This window comes from Chlorocebus sabaeus, chromosome 2, assembly GCF_047675955.1.
Source record: "Chlorocebus sabaeus isolate Y175 chromosome 2, mChlSab1.0.hap1, whole genome shotgun sequence".
Classification (NCBI taxonomy): Eukaryota; Metazoa; Chordata; class Mammalia; order Primates; family Cercopithecidae; genus Chlorocebus; species Chlorocebus sabaeus.
Window position 1 is genome coordinate 29433666 of NC_132905.1, and position 16400 is coordinate 29450065.

Sequence of the window (16400 nt, forward strand, 5' to 3'; positions counted from 1 at the left end):
AGTTTCCATTTTAAAACCTTCAGAATGATAGTGAAGAAATAACGTTTTTATAGTATTTACTCTTCATATCCATTAAAACATTCACAACAATTTCCACCTAACTCTTGGCAGCTCATTCACCAATAGAGTTATCTGTTTTTTTTTTTTTTTTTTTTTGGCATGGTATCAATTCTCCATCAACTCTAACAAACTGCCCCCAAATCACAGCTGCCTTGTGTCAAACACCTGTTAATACTGGCAAGTACCATGGAGTCCATGTCAAAGAGAGCTAAAGAAGACACCAAAATATCTAAGCTATTTCTACAAAAATGTGGTAATAATTTTGTATGTGAACATGTTAGATAAAAATCAATGGAATCAGAAACGACTTCAAAGCTTGTATGACAATGACTTGATTCGTAGGATACATACAAATGAAAGCAAGACTGCTGGTTAGAAGTGCTTTGATCACAATCTATGTGTCTCTACTTTGCCCATTTCCTGAACCTTATCTTGGAAGGAAAAGCAGGATAGTAAGGCATGTAAAAACACATCCAGCCTACATTTCTATTCTTCACACTGCTTTGTGCTGTCTGATTTTAAATAAAAATGCAATAGCCGTAGGGTACTGGGATACATTAAAATAATTGTTCTGCTATTGCTCAACTGAGCAAAGGATTTTAAATAAGGATAAGCATAAAGTATCTGCCAATAGCCATCAGTCAAGGCTGCTAACAGGGCTTTTTCAAACTTCTAAAGTAGACAAAAAGTTGACTTGCTAGCAAGTTATGAAATAAAAGCAGAGAATCCTACAGATAGATTTGGAAAGACCACAACAAATGCATGAGGTCTGTGACTCAGTAAGCCCTCAATAAAGGGTTAAATTAAAAAATATATTGTCCAAGGTCTTCTTCATGACTTCTATGCTTTACATTTTCTCAATATTTAAGTGGTCACATGGATACTTTAGGTCTTGATTGTTTAGTACACAAGACTGAGAAAAACGACGACTTCTGGGACAATTCTGTTAAATATGAAAAGAGTAATGTCAAGGGAGTATGCAGATAGTCTCACAGGGATGCAGAACGGAAGCTGCAGAGCAGAATGAAACAGCTGAGAAGGGAAGGTGGGAAAGGAGAGTCAGAAATGGCCAGGAGCCACCAGCACATGCCACTGCTCAGTGCATCCACACAATTGCTATGCACTCGGTGACCTGGTCATCTCTGAAAGAAAGATCAATTCTAAGACAGGATTCCATCTAGTAGTTCTGGGTTTTGTTTGTTATTATTTGTCGATTTGCTTATTTGTTAAAGTGGTGTCCAGAGAAGTGAACATAAACCTGAGTCTGGAGAATCCTGGAAGATAGAGTTGGTATCTGGGGAACCCATGTTTGATTCTGGTCATGGGCTTAGGTTCATGAATCCAGATACACGCCTGTCTTCATGTGAACAGCAGATGCCCTGGGACCCAGCCCAGCTTCTGGAATTTCCATGAATGCTTAACACAAACACCAACCACAAAGGCACTAGAGAGTGGTAAAGAATTCCCATCACTGCTGTCGAAAGAGTTTCCAACTGCACCCAGAGACCATGTGTAAACCCTAATCTCTGGAAGGACGTGAGAAGCAGAAAAGAGGGATGCATGGGGAATCCTCAGAGGGTGAAATCTGTCTACCTAAGTATCAAAGAACACATGTGGAGCACGTATCCTGTCCATGTTTTCTTTATTCTTGATTCCACCCAAGTCTTTTTATTTATTTATTTACTGAGATGGAGTCTTCCTCTGTCGCCTAGGCTGGAATGCAGTGGCAGGATCTCGGCTCACTGTAAGCTCTGCCTCCTGGGTCCACACCCTTCTCCTGCCTCAGCCTCTCAAGTATCTGGGAGTATAGGCGCCCACCACCAACCCCGGCTAATTTTTTTTTTTTTTTGTATTTTTAGTAGAGACGGGTTTCACTATGTTAGCTAGGATGGTCTTGATCTCCTGACCTCGTGATCCACCCACCTTGGCCTCCCAAATCCTGCTGGGATTACAGGCGTGAGCCACCGCACCCAGCCCCAAACCTTTTTATTCTTTGTCATTGTTACCTGTGTCAGGGCAAAAGTGGAAAGGACAGCTCCACAGAGTGTGTGGTGTCAGTTACAGTACACGTAGAGAGTAGGCAGCATGAAGCCAGAGGAGGAGCCCTATCTACCCTGAGCACCAGATGGGCAGCAAAACCCAGAATGAAAATGCTCTGTTCAGAGGCATCACAATTCTCAAGACACGGTCCACACCCTTCCACAGTAGGTGCACAATATAATCTTCTTTAAGTTTAGCTAACAGTTGCTCAGGGCAAATAAGCAAAAGAAACATAAATCCTAAAAACCCACTTATTTGCAGATTTTAAAAAACAGTGCTGGCCGGGCGCAGTGGCTCACACCTGTAACGAGGCGGGTGGATCATGAAGTCAGGAGATCAAGACCATCCTGGCTAACATGGTGAAACCCTGCCTCTACTAAAAATACAAAAACAATTAGCCAAGCGTGATGGCAGGCGCCTGTAGTCCCAGCTACTGGGGAGGCTGAGGAAGGAGAATGGCGTGAACCCGGAGGCGGAGCGTGCAGTGAGCAGAGATCCCGCCACTGCACTCCAGCCTGGGCAACAAAGCAAGACTCCATCTCAAAAAAACAAAAAAACAAAAAACAAAAAAAAAAACAAAAAAAAAAGTGCTACATTTTCTGATGTTTTTTAAGTTGTCAAAGTACCTCTTTTGCCACCTATTTTGACCAAAAAAAAAAAAAAAAAAAAATGCAGCTTTACTTCCGTAAATGATTTTTACCAACTGAATATAGCATTTGTCAAAGCAATTGAAACTAAGATTCCAGAAATATCTTTAAAGCATTTAACACATAAATACTTGTGAAGGGTTCTCTCTTTGGTTTGGGATCACAAGGATTGATCCAGGGCATGGACAGCAGATAGGAATGATTACTTACCTCCTAACTGGAATTTTACCATTTGTGTTGGTCATAAATGCCAGTTTCATCCAGCTGCAAAACAATAGCAATAACACTGCCTTAATGTTTCTTAGGGTGAACAGCTTCAATTCTGTTAAGAACTTTAAAACAAAGTTCATTCAAATCAAGAACATTGGTTCTGAAAATCAGACAATTATGTACTATGAGATGAATTTAGGGTTGTCAGATTTAGCACATAAATATACAGAACTCTCAGTTAAACTTGAATTTCAGAAAAACAACAGTTTTGTTTTTTTTTTACTGTAAGTATATTCCAAATATTCCATAGGATATACTTATACTAAAATATAATTTGTTTCTTATCTAAAATTCATATTTAACTAAGTGTCCTCTATTTTATCTGGCAACCCTAGCTAAATGAGATGACTGCATGCTTGCAATGCAAAACACATCGTTTGTACTTATTTGCGATTGGTCTGCTCGATTATTGCTCTGTAATAATATATTAAAGTGGTGGGAAATGCAACTGCATGGTGACACCAGCCAGCCTTGTCTTGAGGACTCATGAGAACTCATCACTCCCAGCTCCTAGTGCTGCCAAGTACTGATCACATGGGTGCCTCCTTAATTTCCAGTGGTAAGACTAGTTCATCAACTCAAACTGATGGTGAACAATTCCTTGCTTTCCCCAGGCTTTCAGGAGACTCAGAACACTTATCTGTACTTTGGAGCTAGGACTCTTCTTAGCTAATGACTCCCATTCTCAGTTTCCAATCAAAATGTGCTAACAATCTGCAGAACATGATGATGTGGTAAAGTTTCTGTCTTAAGTTTCATAGACGCACCACTAACTACTTTAATAAGGGGATGTTTTAGGGATGAAGGGAGTAAGCAAAGAAGATTGGGCAGAAAAAAGAGTTAAGCAAAGTTGTGGTCTCAGATGGAGTTTGATTTAGCTTGAACTCACGTGAGATTGTGAGTGAACTCTCACGTGATTTGTGCCAGACTTGGCAGCAAAAGGGATGGCCTACTGTACCCCATTGCAGCTCATCATTGGCTGTGGACTTCCCACCAGAGGAGGGAAGAGTATAATCTTCCAGGAATGGGGGCTCCCCTTCAGCAGAGGGCAATGCTCTGAAGAAGCGGACAGGTCTGAGCCCTTGGTGAGCCCATCCTCATGGCAGATGATGGCTGGGTGAACACCAGCTTCATAAAGGGATCTGGGCAGGATGTTGCCAGATCTCATGTCAGCTACAGATATTTGTATCACTCAGGTATAAGTAAGCCTTCTAAAAGTTTTTGACCTTTTAGGACTATCAGTGCCTGAAGTCATAACATCAGAATATCTACTGGGTTTCTCTTTAAAAACACATGCCAGGGCAACTATAGAGGAAAGGGAGAAGCAGCTGCACAACAAATAGAAATAGATAAGACGAAATAACTTTCCTCCACTAAGAGGATGAAAGAAAATTGGAGGGGTACCGTAACAATTAAGTAGTACTGAATAAAGAATATTTTCCAATTTCATCTGCATGGTAATTTTGATGGGGACAGTGAGGAACAAGTCTAAGAATTTGCCATAGTGAAGCTCGGATTTATAGCCTAGAGACCATACCTGTAAGCACCTGCCACAATGACCAGAAGATAAGACATGACAGTACCTTTAGGACTAACCTCTTGGCCCATTGCCAAGTGAGTATGATGAATCACACTCTTGGTGCTTGGGCATAATTTTGAGAGATGCAGGCTTATCCCTGCAATTTCTTGACATGGTTACTCTTGGCACCTCACAGCTGCCTGCCAATGGCCCTGTGAAGGCAGACGGCTCCCACCTTCATGGATCACTGCTTTTCAAACTGGCTGACATTTGACTTTGGCTAGGATTCCTTTGTGGGTGATTTTCATGTCACCTTGAAAGGTTAACTTGGGTAGGGTTTAAATCTACCACTGTAGTACTCCTCTGGATTTCAGATACTGTAAGCTGGAGTAATTCCTTCTTTCATTGAAACAATAAATTCGGAAATCACCATTGGATCCTTGATCAAATCTTTAAATGACTGAATCCTACGGAAAAAAATTCAGGGGTATCTTTGAATTTCTGATTGTGTGCTAAACAGGGAGCACGGCACTTGGGGCTGAGGCATCTTTTTCACCCTAGCATGGGTGTGTTGGCAAGTGCTTCTCTTGGCCACATTCCTCATTTCTGTTTTATGCAGCAGAGGATTGAATTATCCCAGCACCCAGCGATGGCCCCAGACATGGGCAGAGCTGTCTGTCAGAAAACTCAATCTGGGGACACAAAAGCCAGTACCCACAACTGACAGGATACAGAGTGACTGAGGTTCCAGTGTCCTTTGGCCATCAACTATTCTTTTCATATAGGTTTTGGGCTGTGGGTTTATCATGCATACCCTTCTAGGTGGTATGAAGAGTACTGATGTGTGTTGGCCAACTCCAAGGTCAGGAGCATGGAGGGAAAGGCAAGTAGGAATTTGCCTGAGGAGGAAGGAAGCACCTAGCCTTCATCTCTTCATCTGACCGTTTGTTTGATAACTGCCAAGAAGAAAGAGTAATGCAAACAACACTCACTGTTTCTTGAGACACGTCATTGGACTGACATTGTTGGCCCTGAAGTTGTGTATGATTGATCTCAGGCCTTCTACCCATTGCTGAAAGAGAAAAAAATATTCTTGGTGAGCAAATCTGCTGGAGTCAAATAGAGTGGTTTTTATTAAATAGATTGTATCCATTTTGTGTAATAAAAACACAAACTCTTCTTTTGTCCCTTTCCTGTTACACAGTCATCTATATTTTGCCTGCTCATATTTTATTCTTTAATAAACAGCTTTCATTCTTTCCATGAAGACAAATGTGCCATCTATTGTGCCATTAAACTCTGGGCTGCCACAAAGGAATGCTGCCCACTGATTGACTTGTGAAGCTTTCCATTTGCGGCTTGCTTAAATATAAGCCGTTTTTCAGTTGCTGACAATCTTAGTTATTTCCAACCAGCATTATACAATACATAATGACATATTTAACTATTTTTATTTTAGAGGATAAATGCATAGGGTTTCATTAATTTTATTGTGTGATCCCTTCAATCTAAGAGTTTGTTACATATCTTACCTGACTATGTTTTCCAGCAAAGCCTTAAAAAGTAAAATGTTCTTTGATTGCCAGGGTGATCAGAGCAAACAGCGATGTGTTCACATAATTTCTGTATAAGGCCTTGGACCTCACTTGTAGTTCATACCATCACTCCACGGATTTACAAGGACAAGTGAAGGGAGATTGTGCATGGCAGTAGAGGAATTTGGGTCTCTAAAAGGGCATTTACTAGAAAAGCTTAGCCCATGAATTAAGGCCAAATCTGCCCTTGGGTCCAAAAACTGATGCCAATGAATGCCATAAAAGAATCACACCCTTGGCAAAACACTTCGTAGCAAATTGATATTGTGGGTTAAATAGAACTGTGGCTCACACATAAGCTGATTCCTTACCTTCTTAGGTTTATAGCCTGACTGCTTAGATTTATGGCTTAGTGCTGAGGAAGGGAAAATATCTTAGAATAGACAGTAATACAGATGTAAACTCTATCTGCACTGTCTAGTATGGTATCCACTAGCCACATATGGCTATTTAAATTTAATAAAGTTCAGTGTCTCATTTGTACTAATCACATTTTACATGCTTAAACACCAATATGGGGTTGATGGCTCAGACAGTGCAGATAAAGAATATTTCCATCATCACAGATGGGACTGTTGGACAGCACTGCCTAGTAGAACCAGGTTTAAAAAAGTCAGGCAATTTAATCTCTGTAAGGGCAAAGGTGATGACTACATTCCAACAGAGTGTGGTTTTGTTTTGCTTTGTTTTTTGCTGTTTAACATTTCTTTTAATTGTGTTAAAAATGGATATAACATAAAATTTATCCCTTCACCGTTTTTAAATGAAAAATTCAGTGGCAGTAAGTACATTCACGTTGTTATGCAACCAATATAAACAGTCATCTCCAGAACTCTTTTCCTCTTGCAAAACTGAAACTCCATATCCATTAAATAACTCCCCATCCCCCCTCCTCTCAGCCCTTGATTAATATTAATACCATTCTCCTTTCTGTTTCTATGATTCTGACTATGCTAGGTGCGTCACATAAGTGGAACCATACAGAATTTGTCGTTTCGTGACTGGCTTTCTTCACTTAGCATAATGTCCTCAAGGTTCATCCATGCTCTACCATGTATCGGAATTTCTTGCCTTTTAAAGGCTGAATACGCTCATCTATTCATCTCTGAGGGACTCCTTGTCCATTGTGAATCGTATGTCTACTATGAACGTTGGTATCCAAATAACTCAAGTTACTGCCTTCCATTCTTATTTATGGATAAATAACCAGATGTGGAACTTCTGGATCATAAAGTAATTCTATTTTTTAATTTTTAAAGGAAACACCATACTCTTTTTCATCGTGGCCATACCATTCCCCCCCCCCCCCCCCCCCCCACCAACAAAGGACTGCAAATGCAACAAGGGAACCCTTTTGCTCAAGGGTTCTAATTTGTCTACATCCTCAACAACACTTGTTATTTTTCTGGGATTTTTTGCTGTTTGTTTTCTTAAGTAGTAGCCAAACTAATGGATGTGAATCTAATAGTTTTTACTGATCCTGGTCATACCTAACAGTTTTCTGAGGGAAGGCTCAGGGGTTATAAGAGGTAAATTTTCTTTTGTGACTAGCAAAAGCAGAGCTGTAAATAGCATTGAAAGCCTCAGCAAGCATAATGGTGGAGTCAGGATTCCGAAGGAAGAGGAAGAAATGAAATAGTAGAATTAAAGAAATGCCTCAATTATTTTTCATCGGCAGACCTCACTTCCTCTGTCAGGCTAAATATGGACTATAACTCCCTGGAGACTATCAAATATCCGTTATTGACCTAACAAACCACAGGCCCACACAGAGTTTCCCAAGAATAGACAGAAAAAGCACAAATAATTGGGTTGGCATTAACTAGGATGCATTTTCTCAACCTGCAGGCTCATTATATGTTCCAAAACAAAAAACAAAGTCCATAGTTTGCTAAGACAAAAAAAAAAAAAAAAAAGTGGACAATTTCTGAGACTGTTCACTGAGCTTTTTCTGATCATTCTAATTTAGTTGTTTCTCGAGATAAATTACAGTGGTGGTGCACTTTGAAGAGGCTTAAACAACTTTCATCCATCTTTCAAACAGACAACACTGGCAAGGAATCTTGTTCATTGTGATGGAAAGGTTAGTGAGAGTGACCTTTAAGGCCATCACTCCAGTGACAGGGCCCATGCTTTAGTTAGTAGGAAATGCCACCAGCATCCTCAGAAGCCCTAAAGGGCACTGGGAGGGAAGGTTGCTGCCTCTTTCTTCTTGCAATGATGAAAAGTGAGGTCAATGGCCTTGCCTAAGGTCACAGAGCAGCTGGTGCAGGGCAGACAGGCAACAAGAGCTCTGTGGTACATTCTTCGTTGGAGATTTTTATTTTCACTCAATGGCTTGCCCACACTTCTCTCCTCATGACATGGTAAAGGCCCCTTCTATTACTGTTCAGGTAAAGTACACGTAACATAACAAGGGCAAAGGACTGTAGGAAAAATATTAATGCTTCTTTGTCTTGTTGTTGTTGTTTAACACAAAATAGACGAAATGCCAGCAGGTGTCAGCAGAGCCCTGGAGTTTTGTTGGAAAGTTGCACCAGGAGTAAACTAGATGACTATCAACTTGTTTGACCATTTCCAGACTAACAGAAGCAATAAACCACGAATTGGATAATTTTTTGAATTGCTGAAAATAAGCTCATGTGGTAATCATCTACATAGTGACCAAGAGGTGCATTTTCCAGTTTTTGGAACACAAGTCATTGGCTGGATGGCAACATGACTTGTGCCACAGTCATGAAACTGTGATGACTCCTGAGATGACTCCTGCCACACTGGGCACTTTCTTTCTGGTCCGGCCACCCCAAGCCAAAGCCTGAGTCTGGGTTCTAGGGAACCAGACCAGAGGAGGTCATCTCTGATGTTCAGATCAGCATAGTTTCCCTGCTTCCCTAGTAGCTTGTTAATTGTTACTGTTCTCTCATTTTTTTAACCTTTTCTAACCATTCCTAAGTTAACTTAAAGCGTATTTCAGCCCTTCTAAGAAGAAGGGGGAAAGAAAGACTCTTCAAGGGACTTGAGGACTTGTGCTGAATTGTTTGGAGGGCAAGGAGAGAAAGAGAAGCTGACTCTAATTCTTTCCTGGAACTTTTGACCTCTCCCCTGGGACTCCTTAAATTTATTTTCACCACCCAGACTCTGTCCAACTTCCAGGCAAATGTTTAGACCTTGCCCTTACCCATCTATCACCTTTACTCCAGGAACATTATGACTGACATAGACAAAAATAATCCCTTTCCCATGAAAATACAAATGTAGAGAGACACAGATACAACAAACCCAAACAAAAAATACTATGAACTTATACTGAGCATATATTTTACTTTTTTATTTTAAAAATATTGCTTATGTTATGAAAACAATATTTAAATTGTTTCCCCCATGTTTCCCCCATGTTATGAAAACAATATTTAAATATGCTTCATAGGAAAATGTAAAGCAAAGAAATATACACTAAGAAGCAAACATCGCCCCAAATCTCATGACGTATATTAAGAACTGGCCACCAATAACATTGTGCCATCAGCATTTCCTTTTTTTGTTGTTTTTCTAAGATGGAGTCTTGCTCTATCACCCAGGCTGGAGTGCAGTCGTGCTATCTCGGCTCACTGCAACCTCTGCCTCCCAGGTTCAAGTGATTCTCCTGCCTCGGCCTCCTGAGTAGATGGGATTGCAGGTGCCCGCCACCATGCTCGGCTAATTTTTATTTTTATTTTTGTACTTTTAGTAGAGACGGGGTTTTGCCATGTTGGCCAGGGTGGTCTTGAACTCCTGACCTCAGGTGATCTGTCCATCTCAGCCTCCTAAAGTGCCGGAATTACAGGCGTGAGCAACTGCGCCCCAGTCTGCTATTGGTATTTCTAACCTTTCACTAGGCACAGGCTGGTCTGTCATCCTAAAATAACTAGTCCTATTATTCATCAGGCAGCACTATTTCCAATCTTAAGAGTTCCAATCTTATCTCTAGTTTTTGATCCTGAAGAATTATTTTTAGTCTTTAGTCAAAGAAGCATATTGTCAACGGAAAAATGAACAGAGACCCTGTGGCACTCTCCAAGTTTGTGACATGATTTTCTCCAAAGGGACTCAGTAGCATCCTCCTTCATCTTTTGATGTTTGGCTCTCTGTTTTCACAGAAGAGACTACTGGTGAAGTCATCTTAACTAAGTTGTTCAAAAGTTAACTAGAGGCTTGTTATTAAAATGTAGTCCAGGGACCAGCAGCATCAGGATCACCTGAGAACTTGTTAAAATGCAAATTATCAGGCCCCAGGTTGAATCCATCTTTAGGATGGGAAATAGGAATCTGTGTTTTAATCAGCCTTCCATGTGATTCTTTTGCACACAGACACACACATTTAAGAAGCACTGTTCTAAACCCTTACTACTCAAAGGGCCCCTAGACCAACAGCATCAACATCATCTGGGAGCTTGTTAGGAATGCAGAGTCCCAGGTCTCATCCCAGAACCATGGAAGCAGAACCTGCATTTTAGCAGGATGCCCAGGTGACTGGTGCGCACACTAGAATTTGAGAAGCATAGGTCTAAAAGAGCAGCACCCCTCAACTTGGAGTTCTCCTTCCACTACCCATATAAGATGTGAGTTTGGTTTTTGTCTTTGTTTGACACACAACAAAATACCATATATGGGTAGCTTATAAACAACAGAAATTTATTTCTCACAGTTCTGGGGACTGGGGAATCCAAGATCAAGGTGCCAACACATTCGGTGGCAGCTTTCTAGTTCATAAGTGGTGCCTTCTAGCTGTGTCCTCATGCAGTGGAAAGGGCAAGGGGGCTATCTGGTGCCTTTTTAAAATAAGGACACTAATCCCATTCCTGAGGGCTCCATGCTTATGACCTAATCACCTCCCAAAGGCCCCATCCCCTAATACCATCACCTTAGAGGGTAGGATTTCAGCTTATGAATTTTGGTAGGACACAAACATTCAGGACACAACAGTTTCCTAAGGGAGCTGCTGTTTCCGAGAGTGACTACACATGGGATATCCTATCTCATAGTGATGGCCTGGGAAGAGCCCCATGGTTCCAGACTCACTCTTGGTTTTTGTCATGTCCCACCCTACCTGGGCTGAACAAATGTGTTCACTAGAATGGAAACTCTGACCTGCACATTTTTAGGGGATTGAGGTTCACATTTGTTGTATGTGGAAGCAAGAGGATGCAAGATGCTACAGGCAGCAGCTTTCATCTTCCCTATGTCTGAGCTGGAAGAAGAATCAATGACAGGGCCATCTGAAATATTTAAAACATGGGAACTTCTTGGTATTGGCAACTCACAAATCTAGATCGATGAATTTTTTTGTTGTTTTCTTGTTTTACTTTTATTTTTGTTTTGAGACAGGGTTTTGTTCTGTTGCCCAGGCTGGAGTGCAGTGGCCACAATCACAGCTCACTGGTGTCTTGACCTCCCTGGGACCAGATGATCCTCCCACCTCAGCTTCCCAGAAGCTGAGACCACAAGTGTGAGCCACCACACCCAGCCAATTTTTGTATTTTTTTGTAGACATGGAGGTCTCGCCATGTTGCCCAGGCTGGTCTCAAACTCCTGGGCTCAAGTTATGTACCTGCTTGGGCCTCCTAAAGTGCTGGGATTACAGGCATGAGCCACTTCACCCAGCCTATTTTTTGTTGAAGTGAATGGAGGTAAGAAAAAGTCGGCATTTTTCAAGTAGCTACTTTCAAGGTGCCTAATTGCTCTATCAATTAGTTTTAATCTGCTCAAATAATATGTCAGGAATGCATATGATTTGAAATATAGATTTTGACTCCTTGGCACTGTGAGTTCTGTTAAGACCTAAAGGGCATTCAAGAGAAATAAGACCCATTTCCATGCACTTGGAGCAAACTATGAAGCTTTTCAAGTACAGATTTCCACAGGATCTAATCTTGTCTAAGATAGAATTCCTTATAAGGTGCTTAGATGTAAAACTGCAACATTTCACAAATCTCCAGATGAATGCTATTCAGTGCAGGAACTACACCTTCATCTTAAGCTAGAAATTTAGTCTCATGAAAGCATTTGAGCTTTAGCTTGCCACGAAATATAGCCAGTGCCTCAGATTCTAAAATAAATAGGGACTGTAGATAAATCACCACCAACATGTTTCCTCTTATGAGTCTATAAACGCACAGCAAATGAAATCATTTCATTTTAATTAGGAGAAGGTTTAGTTGGCATTAAATTGTCAGTATTTAACTTTGAGGGCAGGATAAAGGGAAGAGATTTCCAGCTGGTACATTGTTAAAAGAACTATGCGAATAGCACTTAGAGACTAGACTGGTAGTTCCCAGCACCTGTGGTACATTAGAATCACCTGGGGGAACTTATAAGCCATTTCAGAAGCCTGGGTCTCACCCTAGAGATTCTAACTAATAATTAGAATGTGCTTGGGCTATCAATTTCCTTTTTTAAACACTACAGATAATTCTAACGTGAACCTATCGTTAAGGACCACTGAACTAGATGATGTGAACTAAATTTGGTTTGGGCAGGTGTTTCTCAAACTTTAATGTGCATTTGGATCACCTGGGGGCATTTGTGAACCACAGCATTGGATTCAGTAAGCCTGGCATCTGCATTGAGATTCTGCATTTCTAACAAGCTTCCAAGAGATACCAGGCAGGCATTTGGCCTTGCCAGATTCCTGTGCCCTGGGCTCACAAGGATACCAGGGCTTGTACCTTATTTCTAGACAAATTGTGTATTTTGAATACCATGAAGAGCTCCACCAAAGAAAAGGTAGTTCCAGTCTGCATTATGCCAGAGGTTCTCAAGTGTGGTTCCCTTGATCAGCGGGTTGACCATCGCGTAGGAGCTTACCATAAGTGCCCATTCTCAGGCCCTATCCCAAATCTACAGAATCAGCAACTTGGGGGCGGGTCCCAGCAATCTGCATTTTAACAAGCCTCCAGGTGTCTATCATGCAGCAACCACTCCAGTAGGCGAGTATCAGAGCACCTGGTGCTAATGAGAGAGAAAATTAACTGAAGGGGATGTGTAGGTGGCCACGGAAGGGTAGGCTTGTTTTATTTTGAATTAATTTTATTGAGGTATAATTTATATATAATGACTGACTTTTAAGCTTTGATTTAAATTTTTCAAATGCTAACTAACCACCTTTAGGGTGATTACTTAAAATTTTAAATTCTCAATCCCTGGTTTGGCATGAAAATTCACACACACCCCACTGCATGTGTCGAAGTATTTGAAAGAAATTTATAGGTAACATAAAAGCAACGTAGGCACCCGTAGTGAGGTTGGGTAAGAGGGTATTTCAAGCCACAGGAAATTCAGGAGCTGGTGATTTCCAGCAGGGAGCTGGCCCAGAGGAAGACTGTTGGAAGTTACAGCTCCTCCTGCTTGAAAAAGTTCTGGTCTGGAAGATCTGGGCTTCTTGGGATAACTCTTACTAGATGATTCAGTACAGAAACCAGACAGAAGTCTACTTCTTAGAATTGGGGTACATGATCAGAACATGGGCCACTACAGAAACCAGACAGAGGTCTACTTCTTAGAACTGGGGTACATCAGAACATGACTTGGGCCACCAACTGCCCAGTCTAGACCTAAGGACCAAGGCCAGAGCCAGTAGAGCAGCAGGAGGAGCCAAAAGCTAAGGGCCAGCATTCCCAAAGCCTGGGTCCCCATTTCCACAGCATTTGGTCCAGGTCTGAGGCCTGGGAATTATAAAATCCCAGCAGCAGAGGTGGAGAGTGAGAAGCTGATGGTACAGGTGGGACTTGACAACTGAAATGAACATTTTATCTTTCTAAAGTATTCATCTAGGACACTAAATCCAGGATAAAAACCCAGGATAGAAAGCTACATCAGTGAGCCTGTGATAATGACTGACAGCAACCTACTTCTGAAACTGGTGGCTAAAAAGCAACAGGAGTTTTGCCCCCCCGTCAAAATTAGAAAGACAACCCAATATTAATTTCAAAAGCCCTTGGAAAGTCAGTAATAATCCTCATAAAGTTTTCAAATCCTAAAAGAGAAGAATTGAAAGGGGGAAAAAGAGAGCAACTAGGGTCTCTTTTTCTTGACAGTCTGAAGCTACAGAGTAAAGTTGATGAAAGTGAAAGAAGAAATGTATTAAGTGCCATATGATTTTTAAATCACCCTCAGAGCATGCTGAATGAGTATTTGAGCAAGAAATAAGCTGCCATCTATGAATATGGGTGGCTGTGTTTGAAAGATAGAACTGAATGGGTGAGGATAATATTTATACATTCCTAGACAATATTAAATTATATGATTCTTTCACCCTCAGAGCATGGTGAATGAGTATCTGTGCAAGAAATAAGCTGCCATCTATGAGTATGGGCGGCTGTGTTTGAAAGATATAATTGAATGGGTGAGGATAATATTTACACATTCCTAGACAAAATTAATTTAGTCAGTCCCAGAGAGTCAAAACAGTCTATCAGCCTGGCTGGTTATCTTAACAACACTGGCCAGTTAGGTCAAAAAAGGCCTCTAAATAGCCACAAGAAAAAAGACAACACCTGCGCTGTTCTTGGTCATCACTCAGAAGCTGCAGTCCCAAACTTTCATACCAAATGGCTTTCTTTGTTAGCATTCCTTAGACACAATTTTTGCATTGCCTAAGCCTGATTCTATATATTAATAGATACCCTGTAGCAATGTCCTATTGGATCTATAAAATCTCATCACAAATAATTGCATCTATTTCCAAATATCTACTACAATAAATATACTGTTATGGACACAAAAGATTAGGAGAGAAAAGTATATACATAGAGTATACTTACATTAATGCCTATGTTCACTTGTGCTTCTGATTTTAGATATACAACACATGATGTTCTTTAGTGTCTGAAAGTCTGCAGACCAACTACATTCCTACACCCCCAGAAATCTTTCAAAAAGAAAATAAGACATTTGGTTTATTTTATATAACATTATTTGGCATCCAAATGGAGAGCTCTAAAAGAATGGAGGGATTTTAAAATGTTGAGAAAACCAAAAGCATTATCTTATGCCAGTCAGCAACCATCAGTTTTCTGACAGCATACTTTTGGTCTCAACTCAGTCAAATTTGTAAAATTCTGTTGGTATGGGAGGAGTAAACAGCTGGTGAATTAAAAGGTGTTCATAAAGTTGTTTCTTTAGTTAATGGCTTGTATTTATAACCCCCACGGTCACATTCTTCCTGACATGTACCTGTTGACAATGTTGGCAAATTAAGTCATGCCAAAGTAAATAGTATTTCAACTTGATGACAATCCTACCTGCTTAGCCTGAGATCAATATAATCCATCAAGAAGCCTTTGTCTAACTCTCAACTAGGCAGCATCAACCAATTTAGTTCAGGCAAATCAAATCTATAGGTAATTCTATAAACTAAATAGGACTTTCAATGTAAGAGCTACTAAAAGGAATCTAAATATGCGGGCTTGAGTTTCATGACCTGGTTCTCTCTTTTTTAAAGTAGTCTCACCACACACAGCAGAAAAAAGCGAGGAGTGAAGACAAGTGGAAGTGGAAAAATAGGGAAAATAAATAGAATATTTATGGTAAATATGAATAAATGAATGCTTAGATTACATCATTGTTTTGATACTTCTAGAAAAATATTGAGTTGAATAATGCCTCTACAACATAATTTACTGACTTTTCTTAAGTACGACACTGGTTCTGAAAGATTTTAACGGTGTCACATCAAAAAAAAAAAAAAGTTTAGGAAACAGCTGAATAGCTTTCCTCCTTGCTGAGATCCACGTAAGAATAATACTTCTTCTGAAAGTGCTACCAAAAAGAAACCTGTCTAAAGACTTTCTCATGCTTAGCTGACCAAACAACCCCCTTTATATGTGGACTTTTTTAAGGAATCCTTTTTTCAGGCCACTAATTCGGGAAGTACTACTGTATGACTATAGTTCCCACAGATAATGATCTTAAAACATTGGCCTAAAACATTTGATCACACAGTGTTACAGGTGAAAGGGGCTGTTCGTCCCTGCCTGCCCCGTTTTTATATGGATAAGCAAAATAAGCCAACTGGTTGCACATGGTGGTTCACGCCTGTAATCCCAACACTTTGGGAGGCCGAGGTGGGTGGATTACTTGAGGCCAGGAGTTTGAGACCAGCCTGGTCAACATAGTGAAACCCGGTCTCTACTAAAAATACAAAAATTAGCCGGGCATGGTGGCATGCACCTATAATCTCAGGTACTTGGGGGGCCAAGGCACAAGAATAACTTGAACCTGGGAGGTAGAGGT

The 16400-nt window shown here is 40.7% G+C and overlaps 1 protein-coding gene across 10 annotated transcripts in view; it reads right to left on the bottom strand.

The window, feature by feature from the left end:
* Positions 1 to 16400, bottom strand: part of PLCB4 (phospholipase C beta 4) — a 408833-nt gene that overhangs the window by 113802 nt on the left and 278631 nt on the right. For all 10 annotated transcript variants that reach the window (XM_037990701.2, XM_037990697.2, XM_037990700.2 and 7 more), the window contains 2 exons: positions 5529 to 5608; positions 2958 to 3011 (listed from right to left, as the gene is read on the bottom strand). In XM_037990701.2, the coding sequence (XP_037846629.1) occupies positions 2958 to 3011; positions 5529 to 5608 (134 nt within the window). The remainder of the gene's footprint in view (positions 1 to 2957; positions 3012 to 5528; positions 5609 to 16400) is intronic.